At 52.0% G+C, this 27,988-nt stretch overlaps 1 protein-coding gene across 1 annotated transcript; it reads left to right on the top strand.

The window, feature by feature from the left end:
• Positions 1-27,969, top strand: ANKRD16 (ankyrin repeat domain 16). Its single transcript, XM_071734357.1, has 8 exons — positions 1-13; positions 533-866; positions 3,506-3,734; positions 13,788-13,946; positions 18,841-19,002; positions 22,677-22,755; positions 26,852-27,056; positions 27,836-27,969. The coding sequence occupies exons 1-7, from the start codon at positions 1-3 to the stop codon at positions 27,010-27,012; spliced, it is 1,137 nt and encodes a 378-aa protein (XP_071590458.1). The 3' UTR covers positions 27,013-27,056; positions 27,836-27,969.
• Positions 27,970-27,988: the final 19 nt, after the last annotated feature.

Below are 27,988 nucleotides of genomic sequence, written 5' to 3'. Positions count from 1 at the left end.
ATGGCTCCTTGGAGCTTTCTCCTCTCCAGACTGAATAACCCCAACTCCCTCACTCTGTCCTCACAGCAGAGCTGCTCCATAGCCCTCTGAGCATCCTCCTGGCCCTTCTCTGGACACCCTCCAGCACATCCATGTCTTTCTTGTAGCAGGAACATCTTGGAATAAGGAAGATCTGGTTTTGCTGAGGGAAAAAAAGAACCTCTGGTTTTCTTGAGGGTAAAGGGAGCCTCTTGTTTTCCTGAGGGAAAAGGGAATTTTCTGTTTTTCAGGAGGAAATAAGGAATATCTATTTTTCCTGAAGGAAAAGAGAACCTCTGGTTTTCTTGAGGGAAAAAGGGCCCCTCTGGTATTCCTGAGAGGAAAGAGAAACCCCTTGTTTTCTTCTCAGCTTCCCCAAGGGAAAAATTTCTGTCTTTCCTGAAAAAACCAATTCCCAGACCCACGGAGCAATTCCCAACCCAAACACCCTCTCTTTTTTATTTTTTATTTATTTTTTTTTTAAATGTTTTTAAAATATTTTCCCCTCTCTCAGCTTTCCAGCCATGGCAGAGGGGGGACAAACCCAGACATCTCCTCCGACTGGTCCAGGAGGGACAGCTGGAGCTTCTCCAGGAGGAATTGTCACCAGCTGCCACCAAGGAGGTGGCCCCAGGGCGCTCAGGGGACACTCTGCTGCACCACGCTGCCCGGCACGGCCACCAGAGGGTCCTCAGCTACCTGGTGGAGGAGCTGGGGATGGATCCTGAGCTCTTCAACAGGGACTACAAGAGGCCTCTCCACGAAGCAGCCTCCAGGGGGCACCTGGAATGTGTTTCCTACCTCTTGGAGAGAGGAGCCAGCGTGGACTGCTTGAAAAAGGGAGATTGGTGGGTGCTGGGCTGGGTTTGGCCTCAAATGGTGAGGGAGGGGGGATGGGTTTTGAGTTTGAGGAGGTTTAGATTGGGTGTTAGGAAGTTTTTCATCATGAGGGGGGTGGAACAAAACCAGGTTGCCCAGGGAGGTGGTTGAGGCCTCATCCCTGGGGATTTTCAAGGATTGAGGAGGCTCTGAGCATCCTGATCCTCAAATGATGAGGGAGGGGGGGATGGTTTTTGAATGTGAGGAGGTTTAGATTGAGTGTTAGGAAGTTTTTCACTATGAGGGGGGTGGAACAGTGGCACAGGGTACCCAGGGAGGTGGTTTAGGCTTCATCCCTGGGGATTTCCAAGGATTGAGGAGGCTCTGATCCTCAAATGATGAGTGTGGGGGGGGGGGGTTTTGAATGTGAGGAGGTTTAGATTGAGTGTTAGGAAGTTTTTTCACCATGAGGGAAGTGGAACAGTGGCACAGGGTGCCCAGGGAGGTGGTTGAGGCCTCATCCTGGGGATTTTCAAGGACTGAGGAGGCTCTGAGCATCCTGATCCTCAAATGATGAGGGAGGGGGGATGGTTTTTGAATTTGAGGAGGTTTAGATTGGGTGTTAGGAAGTTTTTCACCATGAGGGGGGTGGAACAAAACCAGGGTGCCCAGGGAGGTGGTTGAGGCCTCATCCCTGGAGATATCCAAGGCTTGAGGAGGCTCTGAGCATCCTGAGCTGGTTGGGGGTGTCCCTGCTGACTGCAGGGGTTGGACTGGGTGACCTTGATTGAGAGGTCCCTTCCAACCCAAATCATTCCATGATTCTATGATCCCTCCAACCTGTCCATCCATCCCATCCCATCCATGGATTGTTCCATCCCATCCTCAATGTGCCTTTTGCTCCATCCTGTGGATTTCTCCAGCTGCTTGGATGTTGCTTTATCCCCCTGAGCATCCCTGTGCTGCAGCATCAGCTCCCCACAGCATCTCAGGTGGGGAGGGCAGGAGCTGAGCTGAGGGATCAGGAAGGATCTGGGTGCAGGAACAACCCCCGGGGGGCAACCAAGGAACTTTCTCCATTGCACTGGAAAAAAAAAGTGGAATTCTGACACTCTCTTGCCTTGGCTGTGGGTGGGAGCAATGTCTGAGAGGGGGTGGGGGTTCTACAAGCAGGATCATGGAATCACAGAATGGTTTGGGTGAAAATCACCTCCAGGGTCATCTGCTACACCCTGCTGGGACATCTTTAACCAGATTGGGTTGCTCAGAGCCCTGACCTTGAATGGTTCCAGGGGAGAGGCATCTACCCCCCTCCCTGAGCAACCCACCCTCACCATCCAAGGGTAGAAAATGTCTTCTTTTGTGTCTGAGTCTCAGAATCCCAGAGTTGTTTGGGTTGGAGGGGCCTTAAAGATCATCAAGTTCTAACATTTTGCCCTGAACAGGGACAATTCCCACTTCTCCAAGTCCCATCCAACTTGACCTGAGACACTGCCAGGGATGGGGCAGCCAGAACCTCCCTGGACTTGTGGTAAATGGTAAAGAAAGAAATTCCCAAATTTTAAAGAATCAATTTGTAAAAGAAGGAGGTGAGCAAGATTTTGCCACCTAAAGTGGGCAAAATGAAAACCAGGAATGAAACTGCAATTAGGTGGTGCCAGGACCTGGAAGTGAATCCCAGAATCCCAGAATGGTTTGGGTTGGAAGGGACCTCAAAGCTCATCCAGTCCCAACCCCTGCATGGGCAGGGACACCTCCCACCAGCCCAGGGGGCTCCAAGCCCCATCCAACCTGACCTGAGACACTGCCAGGGATCAGTGGGGCAGCCACAGCTTCTGGGGGCAACCTGGGCACCCAGGGGCTCAGCACCCTCACCCCAAACAATTTCTCCTCCCTCCCTGCCCAAGAAACAGAATCCTGGAATGGTTTGGGTTGGAAGAGAACTGAAAGCTCAGCTCATTCCAACCCCCCTGCCATGGGCAGGGACACCTCCCTCCCAGATTGCTCCAAGCCCCATCCAACCTGGCTTTGAACACTGCCAGGGATGGGGCAGAGACTCTTTTCCTGGGCAACCTGGTTCTAAAGCTCAGCACCCTCACCCCAAACAATTTCTCCCTCCCTCCCTCCCTGCCCAAGATCTCCTCTCCATCTCCCCTCTCCCAGCTGGAAACCCTTCCCCCTCGCAGGGTCCCATCCCTCCAGGCCCCTTGTCCCAAGTCCCTCCCCAGCTTTCCTGGAGCCCCTTCAGGCACTGGAAGGTGCTCTAAGGTCTCCCCATGGGATCCTTCTCTTCTCCAGCCTCAACACCCCCCAACTCTCTCAGCCTGGCTCCAGAGCAGAGCTGCTCCAGCCCTCCCAGCAGCTCCAGGGCCTCCTCTGCACTTCTTCCCTCAGCCTTGTTTGCTGAACACTCCCAGGTCCCTCAGCCACTCCTCAGAAGTTCTCCAGAACCTTCTTTTTGTGCTCCAAACCCCTCCCCAGCTCTGTTGCCCTTCTCTGGACATTCTCCAGCCCCTCAATATCCTTCTTGTCAGGAGAGGCCCCAAACCATACACAATACCTGAGGTCTTGCTTCAATCTGAGCTAATCCAGTAGAACCAAAGTCATCAAAGCACTGTGGTGCCATCCCTCTGGTTCTTATTTTTTACCTCTTTTTTTTTTATTCCAGGACTCCCCTGATGATGGCTTGCACCAGACAAAACCTGGAGGTGATCAAAGCTCTAGTGGAGCATGGAGCAAACCCACTGCTGAAGAACAAGGATGGCTGGAACTGCTTCCACATTGCAAGCAGGGAAGGCCACCCCCACGTCCTCCAGTACCTGCTGGATGTGTCCCCAAGGAGCTGGGACACAGAGAGCACAATAAGCAGGACACCTCTGCACACAGCAGGTAAAAGAGTTGCCACCAGATGCAGTTGGAGGAGAAGAGCAGAGAACCCAAAGGGGATGATTTTTCAGTTCATCTTTAGTTTGGAGAAGCAAAGTGTGAATTCCCTGGCTGCAAAGATGCAGGGAAATGGCTGAAGGTTGAGTTCCTGAAATTAAATGGGAAGAGGTTTTTAGTGGTTGAGGTGGTGTAGGACTCATGGTTGGGCTTGGTGGGGTCTTCAGGGTCCTTTCCAACCATGATGATGATTCTGTGATTCCATGAAGTCCCTGGTAGGAACTTTTGGGAGCTCAACCTCTGAACTTCTGTCTGCTCACAGAGCTCTGCTGCATCTCTGCAGGGTTTCACCTCAGGGCAGACACTAATTTTAGTTGTTTTCTGATAAATCCTGCATCCATTCTGGTGTCCCCAGCAGAAGAAGGACATGGATCTGTTGGGATGAGTCCAGAGGAGGCCACAAAGATGATCCAGGGGCTGGAGCAGCTCTGCCATGAGGAGAGGCTGAGGAGCTGGGAGTGTTCAGCCTAGAGAAGAGAAGACTCCAGGGGGACCTTGGAGCTTTACAGACCTTGATTGGTTTGGGGTCAGCATTTTTAGAGCTGATTTTTCTGTTATCCATAAGATGAAGGTACCTGGAAGTAGGAAAGCTGCTGCTGCCCCTTCTCCTGCAGGTAAATCAATGAAAAGTGGCCCTGAGCCAGAGCTCCTTGCTCTGCAGGGGCAGCACCTCAGCTGTTCAGCCCTGAGAAACCAGCTGAAATTCTGATGTGGTCCTGCCTGCACCTCTCAGTGCTGCTCCAGGGGTGTGCTCAGTCCCTCAGGGATCCCCCAGAAATGCCACGAGGAGAGGCTGAGGGGCTGGGAGTGTTGAGACTCCAGGGGGACCTTAGAGCTGCCCCCCAATCCCTGAAGGGAACCTCCAGGAAGGCTGCAGAGGGACTTTTCAGAAGAGTGTCCAGTGCTAGGAGAAGGGGAAATGGTTTGAAAGTGCAGGAGAAGAGGTTCAGCCTGGAGCTTAGGAAGAAGTTCTTCAGGAGGAGGGTGCTGAGACTCTGGAACAGATTGCCCAGAGAAGTTGTGGCTGCCCCCTCCCTGGAGGTGTTCAAGGCCAGGTTGGATGAGGCTTGGAGCAACCTGGGCTGGGTGAGAGGTGTCCCTGGGCATGGAGCTTGGAGGAGATGAGCTCTGAGCTCCCTTCCCACCTCACCCATTCCATAATTCCCAGGCATGAGTGTGGTGTCCAAATGGAGCCAACCTGCTTTTCCCAGGGTGTGGAAGTCACTTAAGAAACTATGGAAAAGTCCTGGATCTGAACACCCTCATTTCTAAGCCTTATTTAGAGCCACTCAAATGCTCAGAGGGCTGAGCACCTCCCTGGGAAGCCAGGCTGAGGCATTGGGGTTGTTCAGCCTGGAGAAGAGGAGGCTCCCAGGTGAGCTCAGAGCAACCTTCCAATATCTGAAGGGGCTCCAAGAAAGCTGGGGGAGGGCTTTGGACACGGGGGGGTAGGGAGAGGAGAAGGGAAATGGGTTAAAACTTGGAGAGAAAGGGGAGATTGAGGTTGGAGATGGGGAGGAAATTCTGGAATTGGAGGGTGGGGAGAGCCTGGCCCAGGTTGTCCAAGGAAGTTGTGGCTGCCCCATCCCTGGCAGTGTCTCAGGTCAGGTTGGATGGGGCTTGGAGCCCCCTGGGCTGGTGGGAGGTGTCCCTGCCCATGCAGGGGTTGGGCCTGGATGAGCTTTGAGGTCCCTTCCCACCTCACCCATTCTCTCATTCTATTAAAAATAAACAAACACCAAGATTCAGGCTTTTCATATTTCTAAATTCTGTGCCAAAGACTCAGCTGGTGAGGTGGAAGCTCCTTACTTCCCTTTGCATTGTTTTTTCCCTCTGCTTACACCATGTTTTTGGGGTGAGTATCAGTTCTGTTCCCTTGGGAAGGATGGATCTGCACCAGGAGCTTCCCCCATCACCCTCTGACTCTTTTTTCCTTGCTGTTCATCTCTTCCTCCCTGGGCAGATCTTGCTGAGCTCCCACAGCTCAGATCCCTTTGCAACCCCCTTTTTCCTGCTGACTTCTGGAGCTGCAGGTTCCACTTGGAAAATCTCCAAGGCTTCAAACATGTCCTGGGGTTTTTAAAGGTCCTAAACCCAGCAGAGCTGCTGAGAGACAACTTTTGGGATCTGCCTGCTGATGGACATTTTGATCAGTTTGGTTTATGGTCTCAAGATCAGTTTTCCTCTCAGAAAAGAGAGGAATTTCCTCTTAGATTTTTGTGCACACACTCAGTGGGTAAAGAGCTGTAGGGTCTCCAGGTCCTAAAGAAGCATCAGAGCCTTCTCACCTTCCTCTTTAGAAGGTAGTGAAGAGTGGTGAGACATCCAGAGTGGTGTTTTGCAGAGGGAATTTCCTGAAAGGGAACTGCTGGGGAGGGGACAGCAAAGGGCTGTGAAGATGATGAGGGCACTGGGACATCTCTGAGGAAAAGCTGAGGGACTTGGGTTTTTTTTTTAGGCTGGGGAAGAGAAGACTGAGGGGCTGGGAAGCTCATCAATGCTTAGAGGTATTCCAGGGGTGGGGGGGCAAGAGGAAGGGGCCAATCTCTTTTCAGTGGCTTTGTCAGCTCCTAAATCTCTAAATGGAGGCAAGACAAGAGTCTGCCCCCAACATCCAGAGGGTTCTGTCCTCTAGAAAAATAAATCTTGATGGTCCTCAGCTGTGGAGATTCAGGGAGGTTCTCCTCCTCCTCCTCTGCTCTGCCCTGGGGAGACCAGAGCTGGAATCCTGGCTCCAGTTTGGGGCTCCCCAGTTGAAGAGAGACTGGGATCTACTGGAGAGAGGCCAAGGGAGAGGTGGGAGGGTGAGGAAGGGACTTGAGCATCTGTGCTGGGAAGAAAGAGTGAGAGGCCTGGGGCTGTTGAGGCTGGAGAAGAGAAGGCTGAGAGGGGATCTGCTGAATGTCCATCAAGAGCTGAGGGGTGGGGGGCAAGAGGAAGGGGCCAATCTCTTTTTGGGGGTGGCCAGGGAGAGGCCAAGGAAGAATGGGTTGAAGGGAGAAGAGAGGAAGTTCCAGCTCAGCATGAGCAGGAGAAACTTGTTGAGGGTGAGGCTGAGGGAGCCCTGGCCCAGGCTGCCCAGAGAGGTTGTGGAGTCTCCTTCTCTGGAGCCTTTCCAAACCCCCCTGGATGTGTTCCTGTGTGGGCTGCCCTGGGGGATCCTGCTGGGGCAGGGGGGTTGCACTGGGGCATCTCCAGAGCTCCCTTCCCAACCCTGACATTCTGTGGAAGAGGAAGGATGCTCTGCTGGGAACACAAAGAGGCTGCTGGGAGGCTTGGAGTCCACCATGTCTGACTCCCTTTCTCTGCCTTTTTAATTCTTTGTTGGTTTAGTATTATTAATAATAATAATAATAATAATAATTTTTTGAATTTGTTTAAAAGGATAAAAAGGATATGAAGTAGCTGGAGGAACCACAGACCCCATCTTTAGGCTTGGTGGGGAGCAGGACAGGGTGACCCAGAGGCAGTTTGGATTTGGTTTCTGCCCTTCTGAGCCTTTCCCCCTTTAAGATGGGGACAAAGTCTTGTTTTAACTTCTGAAAGATGCCTCAGCTCCATCCTCTGAGCCCCAACCACCTGGATGGCCCCAAAATAACCTTAATGCAGAAGAAACCAGAGCATTCCATCCCCAGTGGGAGGGGACAGAGGTGTGTGACATCAGGGTGACATTGTGGGGCTGGAAAGTGGTGGCTGACCTGAATCTGAACCAGTAGGGCTGAGACTCTGTCTCAAACCTGCAGCTGCCGTCACCTCATTTCCCAAAGAATTTAACAGGGATTGACTCTCTGGAAAGACCCAAGGCATGTGAGGAGCCCCCTTGCTGTGCTGTAATTAATCTCCTGAAGATGTTGCTGCTCCTTAACTCCCTTTCTCATTACACCTCCAGCTCTTCAGTAGCTGCTTCTCCACCTCCCTGTGCTCATCAGCAGTGACAGTCCCAGCCCTGGGGGGAAATGGCTGCAGCTGCCTCCTTGTGCTTGACCTGAGGATGAAAAAAATAACTGATGAGTTTTTATTTGATGTTTCAGGCTGGGCCATGAGGAGCAGGTGGCTTGAATAAGGATTTGCGACTCATTTTTCTGTGTGTTCTCCTCTCCCTGCTCAAGCCCAGGTTTTGTCTTTCCCTCTCCCTGCAGAGAGGTGAACTTGGGGTTGGGATCTGGGGATTGAGGATCTGGGGATTGAGTCAGGAGCAGGGTGAGGGTTGTCACAGAGGCATCAAATTGGTGGATTGGTTTGGGTTGGAAGGGACCTCAAAGCTGATCCAGTCCCAACCCCCTGCATGGGCAGGGACACCTCCCACCAGCCCAGGGGGCTCCAAGCCCCATCCAACCTGACCTGAGACACTGCCAGGGATGGGGCAGCCACAACTTCCTTGGACAACCTGGGCCAGGCTCTCCCCACCCTCAAATTCAACAATTTCCTCCCCATCTCCAACCTCAATCTCCCCTTTCTCTCCAAGTTTTAACCCATTTCCCTTCTCCTCTCCTACCCCCCCCGTGTCCAAAGCCCTCCCCCAGCTTTCTTGGAGCCCCTTCAGATATTGGAAGGTTGGGAGAAGTGAAGGAGCAGAACAAGGATGTGAATGAATCCCTATGAAACTCTGCTGACAGTTTTGGTGCCTCAGTTCTTCAATCAAAATCCTTCCTTTCAAACTCCCCCTCAGAACAAGGGAGTTCTGCCACGGGGCTGCAACTCTTTGGCATGGAGGAAAAAAAATATCCCATTGTTTTTTTTACCTCCTGGGTTGAGTGCATTTTAGAGACAAACTCCAACCCAATCTTGCTGTTGAGGTGATGTCCTCACAAATCTGGAGCATTTAAAATATCCAGGTCCTCCTGCATTTGCCTCCCTTGAAGATGATGGAATTGTGGAATGGTTTGGGTTGGGAGAGACCTTAAGGATCATCCAGTTCCAACCCCTGCATGGGCAGGGACACCTCCCACCAGCCCAGGGGGCTCCAAGCCCCATCCAACCTGACCTGAGACACTGCCAGGGATGGGGCAGCCACAGCTTCTGGGGCAACCTGGGCACCCAGGGGCTCAGCACCCTCACCCCAAAGAATTTCTCCCTCCCTCCCTCCCTGCCCAAGAAACAGAATCCTGGAATGGTTTGGGTTGGAAGAGAACTGAAAGCTCAGCTCATTCCAACCCCCCTGCCATGGGCAGGGACACCTCCCTCCCAGATTGCTCCAAGCCCCATCCAACCTGGCTTTGAACACTGCCAGGGATGGGGCAGAGACTCTTTTCCTGGGCAACCTGGTTCTAAAGCTCAGCACCCTCACCCCAAACAATTTCTCCCTCCCTCCCTCCCTCCCTGCCCAAGATCTCCTCTCCATCTCCCCTCTCCCAGCTGGAAACCCTTCCCCCTCGCAGGGTCCCATCCCTCCAGGCCCTTGTCCCAAGTCCCTCCCCAGCTTTCCTGGAGCTCTTCAAATACTTCAGGAGAGCTGGAGAAAAACTTTTTTTGAGGCCATGGAGTGATAGTCCTGAGGAAAAGGGGTGATTGGGCCTTGAGCTTGGAGTCTGCTCAGCAGCAGTTGGGATATGGGAGTGCAGACAGTGGGATCCAGCACCCCCCTTCCCACCTCTGTCACCTCCTACATCTGATTTCCCCCCTGTGGCAAAGCCATCAACCCCTCTTTTGGGTTGAATTCTTCTCATTTCACTGATCTGGTGCCAACAGGAGGGGCTGGAGCTGCTTTAACCACCTCAAAGAATTTTCACCCAGGTAAATCGTGGCTGCTAGTACTGGGGGGGGTGCTGGTACCAGCATCTTCCCCCCAATTTCTGAGTCAGGGCCACAGCTGAGGGACCAAAGCCCTTGGGGGAAAATCCCATCAAAATGAACCATCCTCTCCATGACTTCCTCTCCCAAGGGGTGGATATCAGCCCATTAACCCATGACCACTCCAGCTGCCTCCCTGCCATGCTTCTCCCTCTTTAAATAATGGGTAATTCTATTTTTTCTTCCTTCCCCCTTTCCCCCCCCCGTGCAATTTTATTTCCACAGGGGTTAATTCCTCCATCTTTGCTGCTCCATGGCCTGAGGCAAGAGAGAGAAAATTAGGAAAATGCTGAGTGCAGCCATGGATCTGAGCTTCCTTGCTGCTAAAAGGATGGAATCGTTTTGTTTGGGGTGCTTTTTATTTTTCTGCATGGATTTAGGCTGTTTTTTTGGGTTTTTTTAAAGCTTCTGTTCTGAAAATCCTGCTGGTGGCTCTGGTGGGGAGGTGACAAAGAGGCAGGGAGCAATCAGCCAAGCTCCAGCCCCTCCTCAGCCTTGCAAAGAGCATCTATTGTGCAGCTGGCTCTGAAGGGGATTGCTGGTACCAGCCGTTTGCCAGATTTATTCAGCACACAGAACAAACGCCCTGATGTAGCAGGGTTGATTTTTTTATTTATTTTTTTTTTAATATAAACCTCATTTCTTTTGCAAAATGACCCACAGGAAAAAAAAAAAAAAAACAACCCAACCCAAACAAAACCAACCAAATGAAGGCTGTCTGCACCTTGGTGTCATATCAGCAAAATATTGCAGTTATGTAAATATTTTAATATTTTTATAAATATTTTTTTTTTGTTTAAATATTTCAGTCCATGACTTTCAAATCCTCCCCCACGGTTGTTGTTTTTTCCTCAGCTCCGGGCTGGATGCTTCAGCAGGATGATGAGCTGGGAATGATGGATGGTTGGAGTGGCTGAGGAGGGGTGGGAACATCATCCAGCTCTTCACCACCTCCCTGTTTTCAGTTCTTTTGTACAGATTTTCTCCCAGGGATTGACAAACGCATAAAAAAAAAAAAAAAATCTCATTGTGTGGACCTTCTGAACACAGGGTTGGGTTTTTTTCCCCGGGTTTATTTGATGTTTTCCTATAGGAAATGAAAGCTTGAGAGCTGATTTCAATTCCCAAAGAAAAAAAAAAAAAAAAGAAAAAAAAAAAAAAGAAAACAAGAGTTATGTAAGCAAGGGCAGATGGTCTGTCAGGTGAGGGGATGTCAGAACCGCCATACTCCCTGTCTCTATCCTGTCCCAAAGGCTGACTGAAGCTGAGGGACAAGGGAGGAGCCAGCTCTGGGAGATTGGCACCTCACACCACCGACTAACCTCCCTGTTTCTTCGGGATTTCTCCCTCCTCTTCCTGACTCTCCCCGCCTCCAGTCCCACCCCCAGGCTCCCTCCGGACTCCAGGGAGGTTTGTGGTGGTGTGGGTGCCATCTCCAGGCTGGCTCCTCCCTTGTCCCTCAGCTTTTTCACAGCCTTTGGGACACGGATGAGCAGGGCTGGGGTCTGACATCACTCTGACATCAGCCCAGCTTACATAACTCTTGTTTTTCTTTTTTTTTTTTTTCTTTTTTAATGTTTTTTTCTTCATGCTGATTCATCCCTCTTGCCTCAGACCTGGCCCAGCCACATCTGTTGTAGCATCACAACAACAAAACCAGGGGGGTTGTGCCAGCTGGGCTCCAGGCTCAGCTTCTCCAGTATGGATTCAACCTCCAGGCTGGACTCATTATCCAGGCTGGACTCATCCTCCAGGCTGGACTCATTATCCAGGCTGGACTCATTATCCAGGCTGGACTCAACCTCCAGGCTTTATATTTTCAGCCTCCAGTCTGGAATAAACCTCCAGGCTGGTCTCAGCCTCCAGGCTGGGGCTCATCCTCCAGGCTTTATATATTCACCCTCCAGTCTGGACTCATCATCCAGACTGGACTCAACCTCCAGGCTTTATATTTTCAGCCTCCAGTCTGGAATAAACCTCCAGGCTGGACTCATCTTCCAGTCTGGGACTCAGGCTCCAAGCTGGACCTAATCTCCAGGCTTTATATTTTCAACCTCCAGGCTGGGACTCATCCTCCAGTCTGGACTAAACCTCCAGGCTGGATCCAACCTCCAGGTTTTATATTTTCAGCCTCCAGGCTGGATTCATCTTCCAGTCTGGGACTCAACCTTCAGGCTTTATATTTTCAGCCTCCAGTCTGGACTCAACCTCCAGTCTGGTCTCAGCCTCCAGGCTGAATCCAACCTCCAGGTTTTATATTTTCAGCCTCCAGTCTGGACTCATTATCCAGGCTGGATTCAATCTCCAGGCTTTATATTTTCAGCCTCCAATCTGGACTAAACCTTCAGTCTGGGACTCAGCCTCCAGTCTGGACTCATCCTCCAGGCTGGACTCAACCTCCAGGCTGGATCCAACCTCCAGGTTTTATATTTTTAACCTCCAAGCTGGGACTCAACCTCCAGGCTGGATTCATCTTATAGTCTGGGACTCAACCTTCAGGCTTTATATTTTCAGCCTTCAGTCTGGACTCACCCTCCAGGCTTTATATTTTCAAACTCTAGTCTGGGACTCATCCTCCAGTCTGGATCAAACCTCCAGGTTTTATATTTTCAACCTCCAGGCTTTATATTTTCATCCTTCAGTCTGGTCTCATCATGCAGACTGGATCCAACCTCCAGGCTTTTTATTTTCAAACTCTAGTCTGGGACTCATCCTCCAGTCTGGATTCAACCTCCAGACTGGACTCAACCTCCAGGCTGGACCTAACCTCCAGGCTTTATATTTTCATCCTCCAGGCTGGGACTCAACCTCCAGTCTGGACTCATCCTTCAGGCTTTATATTTTCAGCCTCTAGTCTGGTCTCAACCTCCAGGCTGGATCCAACCTCCAGGCTTTTTATTTTCAAACTCTAGTCTGGGACTCATCCTCCAGTCTGGATTCAACCTCCAGGCTGGATCCAATCTCCAGGCTTTATATTTTCATCCTCCAGTCTGGACTCATCTTCCAGTCTGGATTCAACCTCCAGGCTTTATATTTTCAGCCTCCAGTCTGTACTAAGCCCCCAGTCTGGACTAAACCTCCAGGCTGGACTCATCCTTCAGGCTGGACCCAACCTCCAGGTTTTATATTTTCAACCCCCAGGCTTTATATTTTCATCCTCCAGTCTGGACTCATCATCCAGTCTGGATTCAATCTCCAGACTTCATATTTTCAGCCTCCAGGCTGGACTCAACCTCCAGGCTGGATCCAGCCTCCAGGTTTTATATTTTCAACCTCCAGGCTTTATATTTTCATCCTTCAGTCTGGTCTCATCATGCAGACTGGATCCAACCTCCAGGCTTTTTATTTTCAAACTCTAGTCTGGGACTCATCCTCCAGTCTGGATTCAACCTCCAGGCTGGATCCAACCTCCAGGCTTTATATTTTCAGCCTCCAGTCTGTACTAAGTCCCCAGTCTGGACTAAACCTCCAGGCTGGACTCATCCTTCAGGCTGGACCCAACCTCCAGGTTTTATATTTTCAACCTCCAGGCTTTATATTTTCATCCTCCAGTCTGGACTCATCATCCAGTCTGGATTCAATCTCCAGACTTCATATTTTCAGCCTCCAGGCTGGACTCAACCTCCAGGTTTTATATTTTCAATCTCCAGGCTTTATATTTTCAGCCTTCAGGCTGGACTCATCGTCCAGTCTGGATTCAATCTCCAGACTTCATATTTTCAGCCTCCAGGCTGGATCCAAACTCCAGGCTTTGTATTTTCAGCCTTCAAATCTTGGCAGATTGCTGGGAAGTGGCTTCCATTCAGCCCCATATTCTTCTCCTCACCCTATTATCTTCCTAACCAGAGCTGCTCCAGCTTTCCCTGGACATCCCAGTCCCTGCTGGTCACACAGCTCCTGTTAGCCCACTCATCCCAACCTTGTTCATTCCAGCTGAGATGGAGCCCAGTGATGGGAGCTTCCAATTTTCATTCAGTCATCTCCCCCTTCAAGGCAGCTTTAACCTCAGCCAGACCTCAGGGCTCTGATTTTCTACCTGGTGGTGATCCAGGAGGTTTTCCCCCTCCTGGAGACCCCCTGGTCAGGGGGAAAAGGGAAATAAAAATGATCCACAGAGCCCTGGATTTCCTGCAGCCTGACCAGGACCAATTTATGCTTCTTCTGATAAACTCCTCCCTGCCTTCAGTGGAAAAAAAACTGTGCAGGAAGAATTTTAGAGCCATCAACAACTCTGTCCTGCTTTTTTTTTTTTTTTCTTCCTTCCCAGGTGCCAGTACAAACCTGACAGCAGAGACAGATGTGGAGTCACTCCCTTTATGGATGCTGTCCAGAATGGGCACATTGCCATTGCCAGGGTGCTGCTGGAGAAACACCAGGTGAGTGCCAAAAAAACCTCACCTGCCACCTCCAGGACCTGACCAAAACTGCCAGGAGAAGCAATCCAAGCCTTCAGCATCACCAAATCATTGCCAGGAAGCAAATCCCCAAACTCATAGAATCATAGGATGGTTTGAGTTGGAAGGGAAAAGGAAGTGGGTGTCTGAGATGAAGCAAGATGTGGGCTGCAGGGTTGTGTGGGAAAGTTATCCCACATTTCTTGGGCATTTTATGGATATTTGTCCTTCAGGTGTGTTCAAAAAATGTGTTCACGTGGCACTTGAGGTCAGGGTTTGGTTGGCATGGTGGTGTTGGGCTGGACTTGATGATCTTAGGGGTCATTTCCAAGCTTATTCATAGAATTAGGGAATAGTTTGGGTTGGAAGGGACCCTAAAAATCATCCAGTCCCAACCCCTGCATGGTCAGGGACACCTCCCACCAGCCCAGGGGGCTCCAAGCCCCATCCAACCTGACCTGAGACACTGCCAGGGATGGGGCAGCCACAACTTCCTTGGACAACCTGGGCCAGGGGCTCAGCACCCTCTTCTCCTTTTTTCTTCCCTTCCCTTCCCTTCCCTTCCCTTCCCTTCCCTTCCCTTCCCTTCCCTTCCCTTCCCTTCCCTTCCCTTCCCTTCCCTTCCCTTCCCTTCCCTTCCCTTCCCTTCCCTTCCCTTCCCTTCCCTTCCCTTCCCTTCCCTTCCCTTCCCTTCCCTTCCCTTCCCTTCCCTTCCCTTCCCTTCCCTTCCCTTCCCTTCCCTTCCCTTCCCTTCCCTTCCCTTCCCTTCCCTTCCCTTCCCTTCCCTTCCCTTCCCTTCCCTTCTTTTTTCTCTTTCTTCTCTTTTCTCTCTTTTTTCTCTTTTCACTTTTTTTTTTTCTTTTCTTTTCTCTTTTTTCTCTTCTATTTTTTTCTTCTCTTTTGGGCATCCTGATGGACACTGGATGCAAGGAGATCCAAATGCCCCTGGGTTGTGCAGCTCTGAAACACTCCCTGGAACAGCACTTGGGGCTTTTATATCTCAGCTGGAGATAGACCCCAAAACCATATTTTCATAGGATCCTGGAATGGTTTGGGTTGGAAGGGACCTCAAAGCTCATCCAGTCCCAACCCCCTGCATGGGCAGGGACACCTCCCACCAGCCCAGGGGGCTCCAAGCCCCATCCAACCTGACCTGAGACACTGCCAGGGATGGGGCAGCCAGAACCTCCCTGTTCTTGTGGTAAAGAAGCAAACTCCCCAGTTTTAAAGAATCAATTTGTAAAAGAAGGAGATGAGCAAGATTTTGCCACCTAAGGAACTCAGCTCATGGGGAAGTTCTCACCCTGGGGCAGGGATTTGTCCCCTCAGCTGGTGAGGAGGGATGGATATTGGTGACAGGAGGGGACAGCACTTGCCCAGCACGGCAGGGACAGCTCCATCAAAGCCAAAACCAGAAAGTGGGAGTGCTGGGACTCAAGGTGGAGGCTCTGGTGGGTCAGACAGAAGCATCTGGCAGCTCTCTGGCCTCCCTCTCCTGTGACAGCTGCTGCTCTCATGTTGACTCCAAGTCCTCTCCAATTTCCACCACCAGAGGAGGGACAATAGGGATGACATTAGAGTCACTTGTGCTCACTGCAACCCAGACCACTGCATTATTTATTGTGAGATGGTTTGGAGCCCACCTAATGGCTGATCCACAGGGAGCTGGGCTTGGGCCTCTCTCCTGGGGACAAACTTTTTAGCAGGGCCTCACCATGAGAGGGCAAAGAGTGATGGTTTTTAGAGAAAAAGCTTGGGAGGAACCTCTGAGGGGACTGGGGTTGCTCAGTCTGGAGAAAAGAAGGCTCAGAGGGTCTCTGCATCTGCCTGAAAGGGAGGTTGGTCTCTTCTTAGTAATAAGCAACAAGAGGAAATGGCCTCAAGTTGCACCAGGGGAGGTTTGGATGGGAGATAAGAAGAAACTTCTTCACCCAAAGGGTTTTCAAACACCCAGGGACTGCCCAGGGAGGTGGTGGGGTCACCATCCCTGGAGGTGTTAGAAGCTGTGGGGAGGTGGTGCTGGGGGCCATGGGTTAAACACCAGACTTGGTAGAGTTGGGTTATGGTTGGTAGAGTTGGGTTATCATAGAATCCTAGAATTGGCTGGGTTGGAAGGGACCTCAGAGCTCATCAAGTCCAACCCTTGATCCACTCCCACTGCAGTTCCCAGCCCATGGCACTGAGTGCCACATCCAGGCTCTTTGGAAATATCTCCAGGGATGGAGAATCCACCCCTTCCCTGGGCAGCCCATTCCAATGCCTGAGCACCCTCTCCAGAAAGAAATTCTTTCTAATGTCCAACCTAAACCTCCCCTGGCACAACTTGAGACCTCTTGTGCCCTCTTGTCTTGCTGAGAGTTGCCTGGGAAAAGAGCCCAACCCCCCCCTGGCTCCAACCTCCTTTCAGGGAGTTGGAGAGAGTGATGAGGTCTCCCCTGAGCCTCCTCTTCTCCAGCCTCAACACCCCCAGCTCCCTCAGCCTCTCCTCAGAGGATCTGTGCTGGATCCCTTCCCCAGCCCAGTTGCCTCCTTTGGACCTGCTCCAGCACCTCAATCTCCTTCCTGAGCTGAGGGGCCCAGAACTGGACACAGGACTCAAGCTGTGGCCTCCCCAGAGCTGAGCACAGGGGCAGATGGTTATGGTTGGTAGAGTTGGATTATGGTTGGTAGAGTTGGGTTAATGGTTGGTAGAGTTGGGTTATGGTTGGTAGAGTTGGGTTAATGGTAGAGCTGGGTTATGGTTGGTAGAGTTGGGTTAATGGTTGGTAGAGCTGGGTCATGGTTGAACTTGGTGATCTTGAAGGTTTTTTCCAACCACAACAATTCTGTGGTTGGGTTTTAAACTCAAAGAGGGGAGATTTGGGCTGGATATAAGGAAAAAAAATCTCTTTTCCAATGAGGGTGGTGAGACACTGGCCCAGATAGCCCAGAGGGGTGGTAGGTAGCCCATACCTGGAACCATTCAAGGCCAGGTTGCACAGAGCTCTGGGAAACCTCCTGTAGTTGGAGATGTGCCCAGGGACACAGGGGGTTGGATCAGAAGCCTTGGAAGGTCCCTTCCAACCCAACCCATTCTGTGATTCCATGATTCTTGTTTCACCCCCAGCAGAGATGGGTTTGATGCCCAGGTTTGTGTTTGGGCCTGTAGGTGCTTGATGACTTCAGAAGACTCTCATTATCTTTGCTCCTCTGCCCCTTCAGGATAAAATCTGTGGAGTTATGTTCTCAGTCTCACATTTCAGGGAATGAAGCTGGAATTGGTGATTTAATTCCCTCATTGCAGTGCCCTGGCTTCCTGCCATGAAGCACCACTGGATCTGTTGCCACCTTCTGGGTTTTATCCAACCATGAGTCAGGCCCACTTGATATCAAGAGGGTGGATTGTGTCCTCTGGGTGGGTTTCTCTGATACAACTTCTTGATTTTTTTATCTCTTTCTGCTTCACACTCAGAAACTCACAGAGAGAGATCTCATGAGGTCATTCACCCACCTCCCTCCCTATGCCTGTGCCCAAACTCTTCTCCACCAGCATGAAGCTTGGAAATTAATTCATGGAATGGTTTGGGTTGGAAGGGACCTCAAAGCTGATCCAGTCCCAACCCCCTGCATGGGCAGGGACACCTCCCACCAGCCCAGGGGGCTCCAAGCCCCATCCAACCTGACCTGAGACACTGCCAGGGATGGGGCAGCCACAGCAATCCTGGGAAATTTATCCCCAGGATAATCTGTGTCAGGGCTGTGCTTGGGTCACTTTTCTGTCATCTGGGTCCTTTCAGCCCTGTCCCCTTCTGCAGGGTCAGAACCCCCCAAGTGGCTCAGTTAAATCAGCTGATGGAAGGACTGAAGTTCTCCCATCTTTGGGCATCCTGATGGACACTGGATGCAAGGAGATCCAAATGCCCCTGGGTTGTGCAGCTCTGAAACACTCCCTGGAACAGCACTTGGGGCTTTTATATCTCAGCTGGAGATAGACCCCAAAACCATATTTTCATAGGATCCTGGAATGGTTTGGGTTGGAAGGGACCTCAAAGCTGATCCAGTCCCAACCCCTGCATGGGCAGGGACACCTCCCACCAGCCCAGGGGGCTCCAAGCCCCATCCAACCTGACCTGAGACACTGCCAGGGATGGGGCAGCCACAACTTCCTTGGACAACCTGGGCCAGGCTCTCCCCACCCTCAAATTCCAGAATTTCCTCCCCATCTCCAACCTCAATCTCCCCTTTCTCTCCAAGTTTTAACCCGTTTCCCTTCTCCTCTCCCTACCCCCCTGTGTCCAAAGCCCTCCCCCAGCTTTCTTGGAGCCCCTTCAGATATTGGAAGGTTGCTCTGAGATGGTTTTTTTCCTGCTGCTTTAAAGAGTTGAACCCATCACACGTGCTTCAGCTGAAGATAGACAAGAGGCAATGGGTTCCAGTTGCACCAGGGGAGGTTCAGATTGGATCTCAGGAAAAATTTCTTCATTGGAAGAGTGGTGAAGCACTGGGAGAGGTTGCCCAGGGAGGTGGTGGAGTCACCATCCCTGGGGGTGTTAAAAAAACAGGTAGGTGTGAGGCTTTGGGGGATGATTTAGTGGTTGAGGTGGTGTAGGACTGATGGTTGCCCACAATGATTTTGAAGGGCCTTTCCAACCATGCTGATTCTGTGATTCTGTAGAGTTGGTTCTTTTTTTGGTGCTGGTTTTGCTTCTCACTTCCCAAATTCAGCAGAGAGCTGACTCTGCTCTGCAAATCATGGTGTTAGAGCTGCACTGGGCTTGCTGCTGACCTCCCACATGTCCCTTGCCATCAGACACAATTCTCCTGCAGCCCCACAACTGTTCCTGAAGGTTTGGCCAAGCTCTTGATTGTTTTTCCTTTCTCTCCACCTCCATTTCAGGCCTGTCCTACAGCTGTGGATGCTCTGGGTGCTCAAGCACTGCACAGAGCAGCTGTCACTGCCCAGGATGAAGCCATCCAGTTTCTTGTCTCTGAGCTGGGTGTTGATGTCAACGAGAGAGTGAGGAGCCTCCAGCTCACAGCACTGCACTGTGCAGCCAAGGTTTGTCCCTGGCTTGGGAAAAGGCTCCTCCAGTTGGTGGGCAGGCATCTAAAACAGGGTGGTTTAGGTGTTTGTCACTGATGGAGGACACCAAGCTGATCCTCCTGACCAGTCCCATGCTCTAATGATTTTTACACAGCAAATCTTTGTCCCAGCAGGCTGGATCCTGGCCTGCCCATGGCCAGGTGAGAGAAAAGGAGAGATGGGAAGGTGCAGGGAGCTCCTGGGTGTTATCTGTGTCCTTCACACAGGAGCTGTTTTGAGTTCCAGGCACTGAGAGTTGTTTGGGCTTTGTCCTCCTCCCACCTCCTGCCTGTGTGGGAAGCAGAGCCTGGAGGGCTGTGGGTTCTGCAAAGTTCTGGATGGAGGAGAAGGACTTGGGGGTGTGGGGTGAGGAGAAGCTCAAGAGAGGCATCAAACCCCCCATGTCCTGGGCTGCATCCCCAGCAGTGTGAGCAGCAGGGCCAGGGAGGGGATTGTCCCCCTCTGCTGGGCTCTGGGGAGCCCCCCCTGGGGTAAAGCTGTGTCCAGCTCTGGGGTCCCCAGCAGCAGAAGGACACGGAGCTGTTGGAGCCAGTGCAGAGGAGGCCCTGGAGCTGCTGGGAGGGCTGGAGCAGCTCTGCTCTGGAGCCAGGCTGAGAGAGTTGGGGGTGTTGAGGCTGGAGAAGAGAAGGATCCCATGGGGAGACCTTAGAGCACCTTCCAGTGCCTGAAGGGGCTCCAGGAAAGCTGGGGAGGGACTTGGGACAAGGGCCTGGAGGGATGGGACCCTCCGAGGGGGAAGGGTTTCCAGCTGGGAGAGGGGAGATGGAGAGGAGATCTTGGGGAGGGAGGGAGGGAGGGAGGGAGAAATTGTTTGGGGTGAGGGTGCTGAGCTTTAGAACCAGGTTGCCCAGGAAAAGAGTCTCTGTCCCATCTCTGGCAGTGTTCAAAGCCAGGTTGGATGGGGCTTGGAGCAATCTGGGAGGGAGGTGTCCCTGCCCATGGCAGGGGGGTTGGAATGAGCTGAGCTTTCAGTTCTCTTCCAACCCAAACCATTCCAGGATTCTGTTTCTTGGGCAGGGAGGGAGGGAGAAATTCTTTGGGGTGAGGGTGCTGAGCCCCTGGGTGCCCAGGTTGCCCCCAGAAGCTGTGGCTGCCCCATCCCTGGCAGTGTCTCAGGTCAGGTTGGATGGGGCTTGGAGCACCCTGGGCTGGGGGAGGTGTCCCTGCCCATGCAGGGGGTTGGAACTGGATGAGCTTTAAGGTCCCTTCCAAACAATTCTGTGGGTTTTACCATGCAGCACTCAGGTCCTGGTCTGTCCCTGTAGCAGGAAGAGCAGCATCCCAGCTCCTACAAAAGCATCAGGGACACTGGGAGTGCTGGGAGCTGCATTCTCCTCCAGCAGGACCCAGCCCTGGCATTTGCTGGCTCCCACAAAGGAAGTTTTTCTCCCAGCTTCCCTTCCTCATGCTTGGAGAAACCATCTTGGAAGCCCTTTTGGTTGCCAGGGGTAGGTTTTCCAGCAGGGCTGCTGGGGAATATAATGTGCCTTGGAGAAGATCCCAGTGCCTGACTGGGGAGTGATTTGATGGGTTTTTCTTTTTTCCCCAAGGCTCAGTGTCACTTTATATTTACAGCACCATTTATTTGGCTGGTGGGTTTTGTGTTGGGTTTGGTTTTTTGTTGTTTTATTTTTTCTTCTTCTTCTTCTTTTCCTCATTACTTTGCATTTATAAATACATGGAAATCTAATTACACTCCCAACTCCATTTGCTGCCAAGGCTGTGGCAGCTGAAGCAGCTCCTGGCTTGGTGGCACAGTCAGAAGAAGGGAGGGGAGGGTGTTTGGAGCTGGGAAATGGGATCCTTGGGAAGTGGTGGTGGTGGGGAAAATGCTACTAAAATATAGAACAGTGTGGGAGGGGGAAAAAGTGGGTGGTGGGGCTAAAAAGAGCCTTCCAGTCTCATGCCACATGACAAATTCATGGCCCTGATGAAGTAATTACAAACTTGGAGGTGTTCTGTCAGGAGAGAGGATGGAGAAGCCTCAGGAGAGAGGAAGAGGAGAGGAGGGGGTTTCAAACTGGAGGGAAGAGAGAGGACACTGTGGGTGCTGGTGTGGGTGGTGTTGGGTGTCTCCTTTCCTGTAGGAAATGGGGATGCCTGAGGGCAATGGGCCCCATCAGCACCAGGTTCTGCTCTGGGAGCTGAAATCTGCCCCAGTAAAAGCCAACTCTGCATCCTGGTGGTGCTTGGGGTGTAGGAAAACAAATTTGTGCAGCCCTGAGGAGAAGGATTTGGGGGTGGGGGTGGCCCAGAAGCTCCAGGTGAGCCCTCAGTGTGTGCTGACAGCCCAGAAACCAAGCAGGTCCTGGGCTGCATCAAAAGAAGCAGAGACAGAAAGTCAAGGGAGGGGATTCTCCCCTCTGCTCTGCTCTGCTGAGACCCCACCTGGAGCTCTGTGTCCAGTTGTGGAGTCCCCAAGAGCAGAAGGACACAGAGCTCCTGGAAGGTGTCCAGAGCAGAGCCACTCAAATGCTCAGAGGGCTGAGCACCTCCCTGGGAAGCCAGGCTGAGGGATTGGGGTTGTTCAGCCTGGAGAAGAGGAGGCTCCCAGGTGAGCTCAGAGCAACCTTCCAATATCTGAAGGGGCTCCAAGAAAGCTGGGGGAGGGCTTTGGACACGGGGGGGTAGGGAGAGGAGAAGGGAAATGGGTTAAAACTTGGAGAGAAAGGGGAGATTGAGGTTGGAGATGGGGAGGAAATTCTGGAATTTGAGGGTGGGGAGAGCCTGGCTCAGGTTGTCCAAGGAAGTTGTGGCTGCCCCATCCCTGGCAGTGTCTCAGGTCAGGTTGGATGGGGCTTGGAGCCCCCTGGGCTGGTGGGAGGTGTCCCTGCCCATGCAGGGTTGGGACTGGATGATCCTAAAGGTCCCTTCCAACCCAAACCATTCCAGGATCCATTCCATGATCCATATCCCCACAAGGGGTGCAGGAACCCAAGGGCATCACTCTGCCCAGCACCTGAGCACTCAAGGAGGAAACTCCAACTCCTTTTGGCAGCCTCAAGACTTTCAGATCTCCTCTCTCTCCACTCCTCAGGCCCCAGCACACACAGGATCACAAAATATCAGGGGTTGGAAGGGACCCCAAGAGACCCCCAGGTCCACCCCCCATGCCAGAGCAGGGTGTCCTTAAATAGGTCACAGAGGTGTCCCTGCCCATGGATAAAAGTTGGAACTGGATGAGCTTTGGGGTCCCTTCCAACCCAAACATTCTGTGGTTCTCTAGTTCTATATTAAATCTTTTTAACAGCCAGCTGCCACTTATGGATGGTCCATCAGGAGCCCTGGAGTGATCCTTGAGTTCCAGTTGTGCCAGGGAAGGTTTGGGTTGGATATTGGGCACAATTTCTTTACTGAAAGAGTGGTGAGGGTTTGGAATGTGGTGGAGTCACCATCCCTGGAGGTGTTGAAGAAACATTTGGATGTGGCTCTTCAGGAGATGGTTCAGTGGTTGTGGGAGTTGTGGAGTTGGGTTCATGGGTGGCAGAGTTAGGTGGTGTTTGGACTCCATGATGACCTTGAAGGCTTTGTCCAACCTTAATGATTCTCTGGTGCTTCCCCCATGTCTGCTTCAGTGGAAAGGTGAGAAGTTCAACAAATAATCCCCCTGTCTCTGGTCACCTCTGCAGGAAGGACACACACAGACCATCCAGACCCTGCTGTCCCTGGGGGCTGATATCCATGCCAGGGATGGGAAGAACCGTTCTGGTAAGGAATTTCTTCATCTTCTTTGGGTCTGAAGTCAAGAGTGTGATTTAGGAACCAGGACCCCAAGCTGCCCATGCTGTGTCTGCTCAGTTGGGTGTGCAAGGAGATGTCAGAAGTATGGATGCAAAAGGCTCATGGAGCAGGAGGTATCTAAAACTTGGGGCTTTAGGGTTTGTAGGGTTTATTTTTTGCAGTTTTCTTTTCTGCTGGACTTTTTGATGTCTGGTGATGTGGTTGAGCCCACACTCAGGGGCCTTTCCCTTGGGGGAAGAACAAAAGTGATGCAGATTGGTGTTTCTCATGAAATTTTGGGGGAGCTTAGGAGCTGTGCCACTCCTTGCCACCAGATTTATCAGATGATTGAGTAGTTTTGCTTGGAAAAGATCTTGAAATGATCACCAAGTCCAACATTAACCCAGCCACCAACATTAACCAAGGCCACCCCCACCCCATGTCCCTCATCCCCACAACCCCAGGGCTCTGAAACCCCTCCAGAGATGATGGGGACTCCAGCCCTGCCCTGGGCAGCCTGGGCCAGGCCCTGACAACCATTTTATAGAATAAATTGTTCTAACCCTAAAGCTGAGCCATGAACAGCAAAGGATTTTGAATCACAAAATTGAACAGGGCCAAATAGTGAAGATTATGGCATTTGCAGGTAAGAGCCCAAAATTCTGCTGTGAGAATAAATGTCTAACATCTAATTCTTCTCCTTCCATCCCTCCTGCTCCTGTCCAAGGAACTGTGCAGAATTCAGGGAAACCCAGGAGAGGAGAAGCAGCCCCCTGTGTGTTGCTCAGTCCCATGCTGAGCCTGTTTCAGTGTTTTGTCCATGGGCCACTGGACAGTGGTGTTTGGAGGTGTTGGGATTTGGTGTCCCTGTAGGAGCCAAGAAATCTTCTGCACTTGGAGAGCTCTTTGGAAAAGGGGAATTGCCTCAAATTGGAAAAATTTCTCTACTGAAAGAGTGGTGAAGCACTGACACAGGTTGCCCAGGGTGGAGTCAGCATCCCTGGAGGGGTTAAAAATGGGTAGAGGTGGGGCCTCAGGAGGTGATTTAGTGGTTGAGGTGGTGAAGGTGGAAAAGATCTTCAAGATCATGGAGTCCAAGTGTTCCCCCAGCACTGCCCAAGGACTCCCCACCCCCTGTCCCTCATCCCCACATCCCCAGGCTCTGAAACCCCTCCAGGGATGATGGGGACTCCAGCCCTGCCCTGGGCAGCCTGGGCCAGGCCCTGACAACTCTTCTGGAGAAGAAATTGCTGCACATACCCAGGCTTTAAAACCCCTCCAGGGATGATGAGGACTCCACCACTGGCCAGGACCTAACAACCCTTTCCAGGGAGAAATTGTTCCTAATATCCAATCCAAACCTCCCCTGGCACAACTTCAGGCTGGTTCCTCTCATCCCATCATTTCTTTCTTGGGAGAAGAGACCAAGACCCCCCTGGCTCCAACCTCCTTCCAAGGAGTTGTAGGGAGCCAGAAGTCTCCTCTCAGCCTCCTCAGTCCCCCCTCAGAAGATCTCAATCCCCTCCTCCATGTTCTCCATCCCCTTCTCCTTGCTCTCCAGCCCCTTCCCCAGCTCCATTCCCTTCTCTGGACACTCTCCAGCCCCTCAATCTCCTTCTGCTCCTGAGGTCCCCAGAACTGACCCCAGGATTGGGGGTGCAGCCTCCCCAGTGCCCAGCACAGGGGGACAATCCCTGCCCTGCTCCTGCTGCCCACCCCACTGCTGAGCCCAGCCCAGCCCAGCCTTGGCACTGCTGGGTTTCTGCCTGGACTTGATCCTCAGGGTCTTTTCCAACTGAAATGATTCTGTGGTCAGTGCTGGGCCCTGCTTTGCCCAGGAGCCATCAGGGAGGAGGAGTGTGAACAGCCAGGGTGACTCTGTCATTGCTGAGGATCTGAAAAGGAGCCCAGGAGGAGGAAATGTGCAGAGGATCTCCTGGGCTCAGGCTCTGGTGGTTGGGATTTCAGGGGTGAAGCCCTTTTGCCAGGAGGTGAGGACAGGGCTGTCCTGCAGCAAAGTGGGGGGAAGGAGAGCAGCAGCAGTGAGAGATCCTGCAGGGCAATGAGCTCAGGAAGCATTCAAAAGAGAGTTTTAACCTTTCATTGCCCAAGCTGTCTTTCAAGGGAGCCAGTCCCTTCATGGGTGAGCAGACTTTGGGATGATAAGATGATAAATTTTAGGCTGCAGATTACAATTTTTTTTAAGAGCTGCTTTGCTCCACAGCTTCTGGTTTCAGTTGAGTGGCTGAATAAATTCCTTTCAGCTGCAAAGAGTTTGCAGGCAGGAGGAAAATAAATCCCAGAAGAGCTGTGGGGCTTCATTCATTCCTGACTCTGACTCCCTCAGCAAATTTATGCTCCAGACCCTTTCCCAGCTCCATTGTCCCATCCATGGAAGTGTTCAGGTCGAGGTTGGATGGGGCTTGGAGCATCCTGGGCTGGTGGGAGGTGTCCCTGGCAGAGGGGTTGGATCTGGATGATCTTTGAGGTCCCATCCAACCCAACCCATTCTGGGTTTTCAAATTTGCTTTCAAATTTGCCTGAAATCAGCCAGTTTGTACTGGTCAGGGGAGGGAGGGTGGGCAGAGCAGGACAGGGGTTGCAGGAGCTCTCAGCAAACCACCCAGGACCTGAGGCTTATGAGCAAATAATTTCAGAGAGCTTGGACATCAGGATGGTTGCTATAGCAATGCCACTGAGTTGCCATTCCCAGAATGAGTCTCAGGCATCTCCTGCATCCCCATCTCTCTCTCTCTCAAAAAAACCCCCCAAAACTTTACTGAAATGGTTTCAACCACTGCCAAAATTGGCAGCTTACTCAGTTTTCAGGTTTGCTCCATAATGGTTGAGCAGGAGCACTCTGATGTCTCTCCTGACCTCTCCTTCCACCCCCTCAGTGAGTAAATTCAAACCAGGCAAACCCCAGGGACATTTTGGTGGCTTCTGACAGCTGCTGATTCCCCAGTTCCCTTTCTGTGTCACTGCCTCCTGGGGAGCTTCTCACCCAGACCCAAAAGTGTCCCACGTGAATTATCCACGGGGAGCAGGAGGCCTCAGGGTCAACCCCAGCCTGAAGCAGGAGGTAACTCTGAACCTCAGCAGGTCCAACAAGGCCAAGTTCAGGGTCTTGACATGAATACAGACTGAGGGAGGACACACTGGGGAGCAGCAGTGTGGAAAAAGAGCTGGGAGTGGATCAAAAGCTGAACATGAGCCACAATTACAGCCCAGAAACCAAGCAGGTCCTGGGCTGCATCCAAAGAAGCAGAGACAGAAAGTCAAGGGAGGGGATTCTCCCCCTCTGCTCTGCTCTGCTGAGACCCCACCTGGAGCTCTGTGTCCAGTTGTGGAGTCCCCAAGAGCAGAAGGACACAGAGCTCCTGGAAGGTGTCCAGAGCAGAGCCACTCAAATGCTCAGAGGGCTGAGCACCTCCCTGGGAAGCCAGAATTCCTTTTCTTTTCCTCAATGAATCCCCTGTGCTGACTCCATTTCCTTTTCTGGGAGTCCAGTGTTTGAGGCCAAAATCCCAAATTATAACAGAATCACAAAATGGTTGGAAGGGACCTCAAAGCTCATCCAGTCCCAACCCCCTGCATGGGCAGGGACACCTCCCACCAGCCCAGGGGGCTCCAAGCCCCATCCAACCTGACCTGAGACACTGCCAGGGATGGGGCAGCCACAACTTCCTTGGACAACCTGGGCCAGGCTCTCCCCACCCTCAAATTCCAGAATTTCCTCCCCATGTCCAACCTCAATCTCCCCTTTCTCTCCAAATTTTAACCCATTTCCCTTCTCCTCTCCCTACCCCCCCGTGTCCAAAGCCCTCCCCCAGCTTTCTTGGAGCCCCTTCAGATATTGGAAGGTTGCTCTGAGCTCACCTGGGAGCCTCCTCTTCTCCAGGCTGAACAACCCCAATCCCTCAGCCTGGCTTCCCAGGGAGGTGCTCAGCCCTCTGAGCATTTGAGTGGCTCTGCTCTGGACACCTTCCAGGAGCTCTGTGTCCTTCTGCTCCTGGGGACTCCAGAGCAGAGGGGGGACACTCACCTCAGCTCCCAGTTTGATGTTTTCTCCCCCCTTTTCCAGCCCTGCACACTGCCTGTGCTGGGCAGCAGGCTGGTGCTGCACGGATCCTGCTCCAGGCTGGGCTGAAGGATGCTCCAGATGCCACAGGCACACTGGCCCAGGAGCTGGCCAGGAAGCCAGAAGTGCTCCAGGTTTTCCAGGAAAGCAACATCAGCACTTGAAACCAACTGGGGACAAAAAGAGAAAGGTGTTTCAGTTCAGGGTGGTGAGTTCCTGGTGGTGTGAGAACTGATCAGGGGTCAGCAAAGCCCTGTTGGAAGTGAGGAGGCCACGAGGATGCTCAGAGGGCTTTGGAGCTACAGAGTGAGGGAGTTGGGGTTATTCAGGCTGGAGAGGAGAAAGCTCCAAGGAACCTTCTGAAAAATGATGAAGAAATGGTTTAGAATATTTTAATGTCCATGTCAGTGGCTGCAGAGAACCTGTGAATCTCTCTGTAGGTGATGAACAAGCACTGAGTTAAAAACTTGTTACCAGAAGTTGGGGTTGTTCAGTCTGGAGAGGAGAAGGCTCCAAGGAGACCTCATTGTGGCCTTCCAGGATCTGAAGGGGCTCCAGGAAAGGTGGGGAGGGACTTTTTAGGATGTCAGGGAGTGACAGGAGCAGGGGAATGGATTCAAAGTAGAGGAGGGGAGATTGAGATTGGAAGTTAGGAAGAAGTTCTTCCCCATGAGGGTGGTGAGAGACTGGAACAGGTTGCCCAGAGAGGTGGTGGAAGCTCCATCCCTGGAAGTTTTGAAGGTTGGATGGGGCTTGGAGCCCCCTGGGCTGGTGGGAGGTGTCCCTGGTCATGCAGGGGTTGGGACTGGATGAGCTTTGAAGTCTCTTCCAACCCAAACCATTCCATGAGTCCAAAATGGACATAAAAACATGATTTAAATAGGATTATCTCAAAAAAGATAATGGAGGGGAAAGGGCTGGGGCTGTCATATTCCTGTACTGATCCCATCCTTGTAAACTCATGGCTGCTTTTCTTTCTTTTCCCAGTTTTAGGGCTGAACTTCAACCCTTCTCCTGCAGCACATCCAAGAGCTGAGGTGGCAGCTCCCTCAAGTTTCACCCTCCAAGGAAGGTGCCCCTGCTGGGTCACCTCTGGGATCCTGCACAGCTTGAAGCTACTGGACTTTTTGTAGCTCCTGA

This window comes from Heliangelus exortis, chromosome 1 (genome assembly GCF_036169615.1).
Source record: "Heliangelus exortis chromosome 1, bHelExo1.hap1, whole genome shotgun sequence".
In the NCBI taxonomy this organism is placed as follows: domain Eukaryota; kingdom Metazoa; phylum Chordata; class Aves; order Apodiformes; family Trochilidae; genus Heliangelus; species Heliangelus exortis.
Note: the sequence above shows the minus strand (reverse complement) of the source record. Positions and strands in the feature narration are given on the sequence as shown.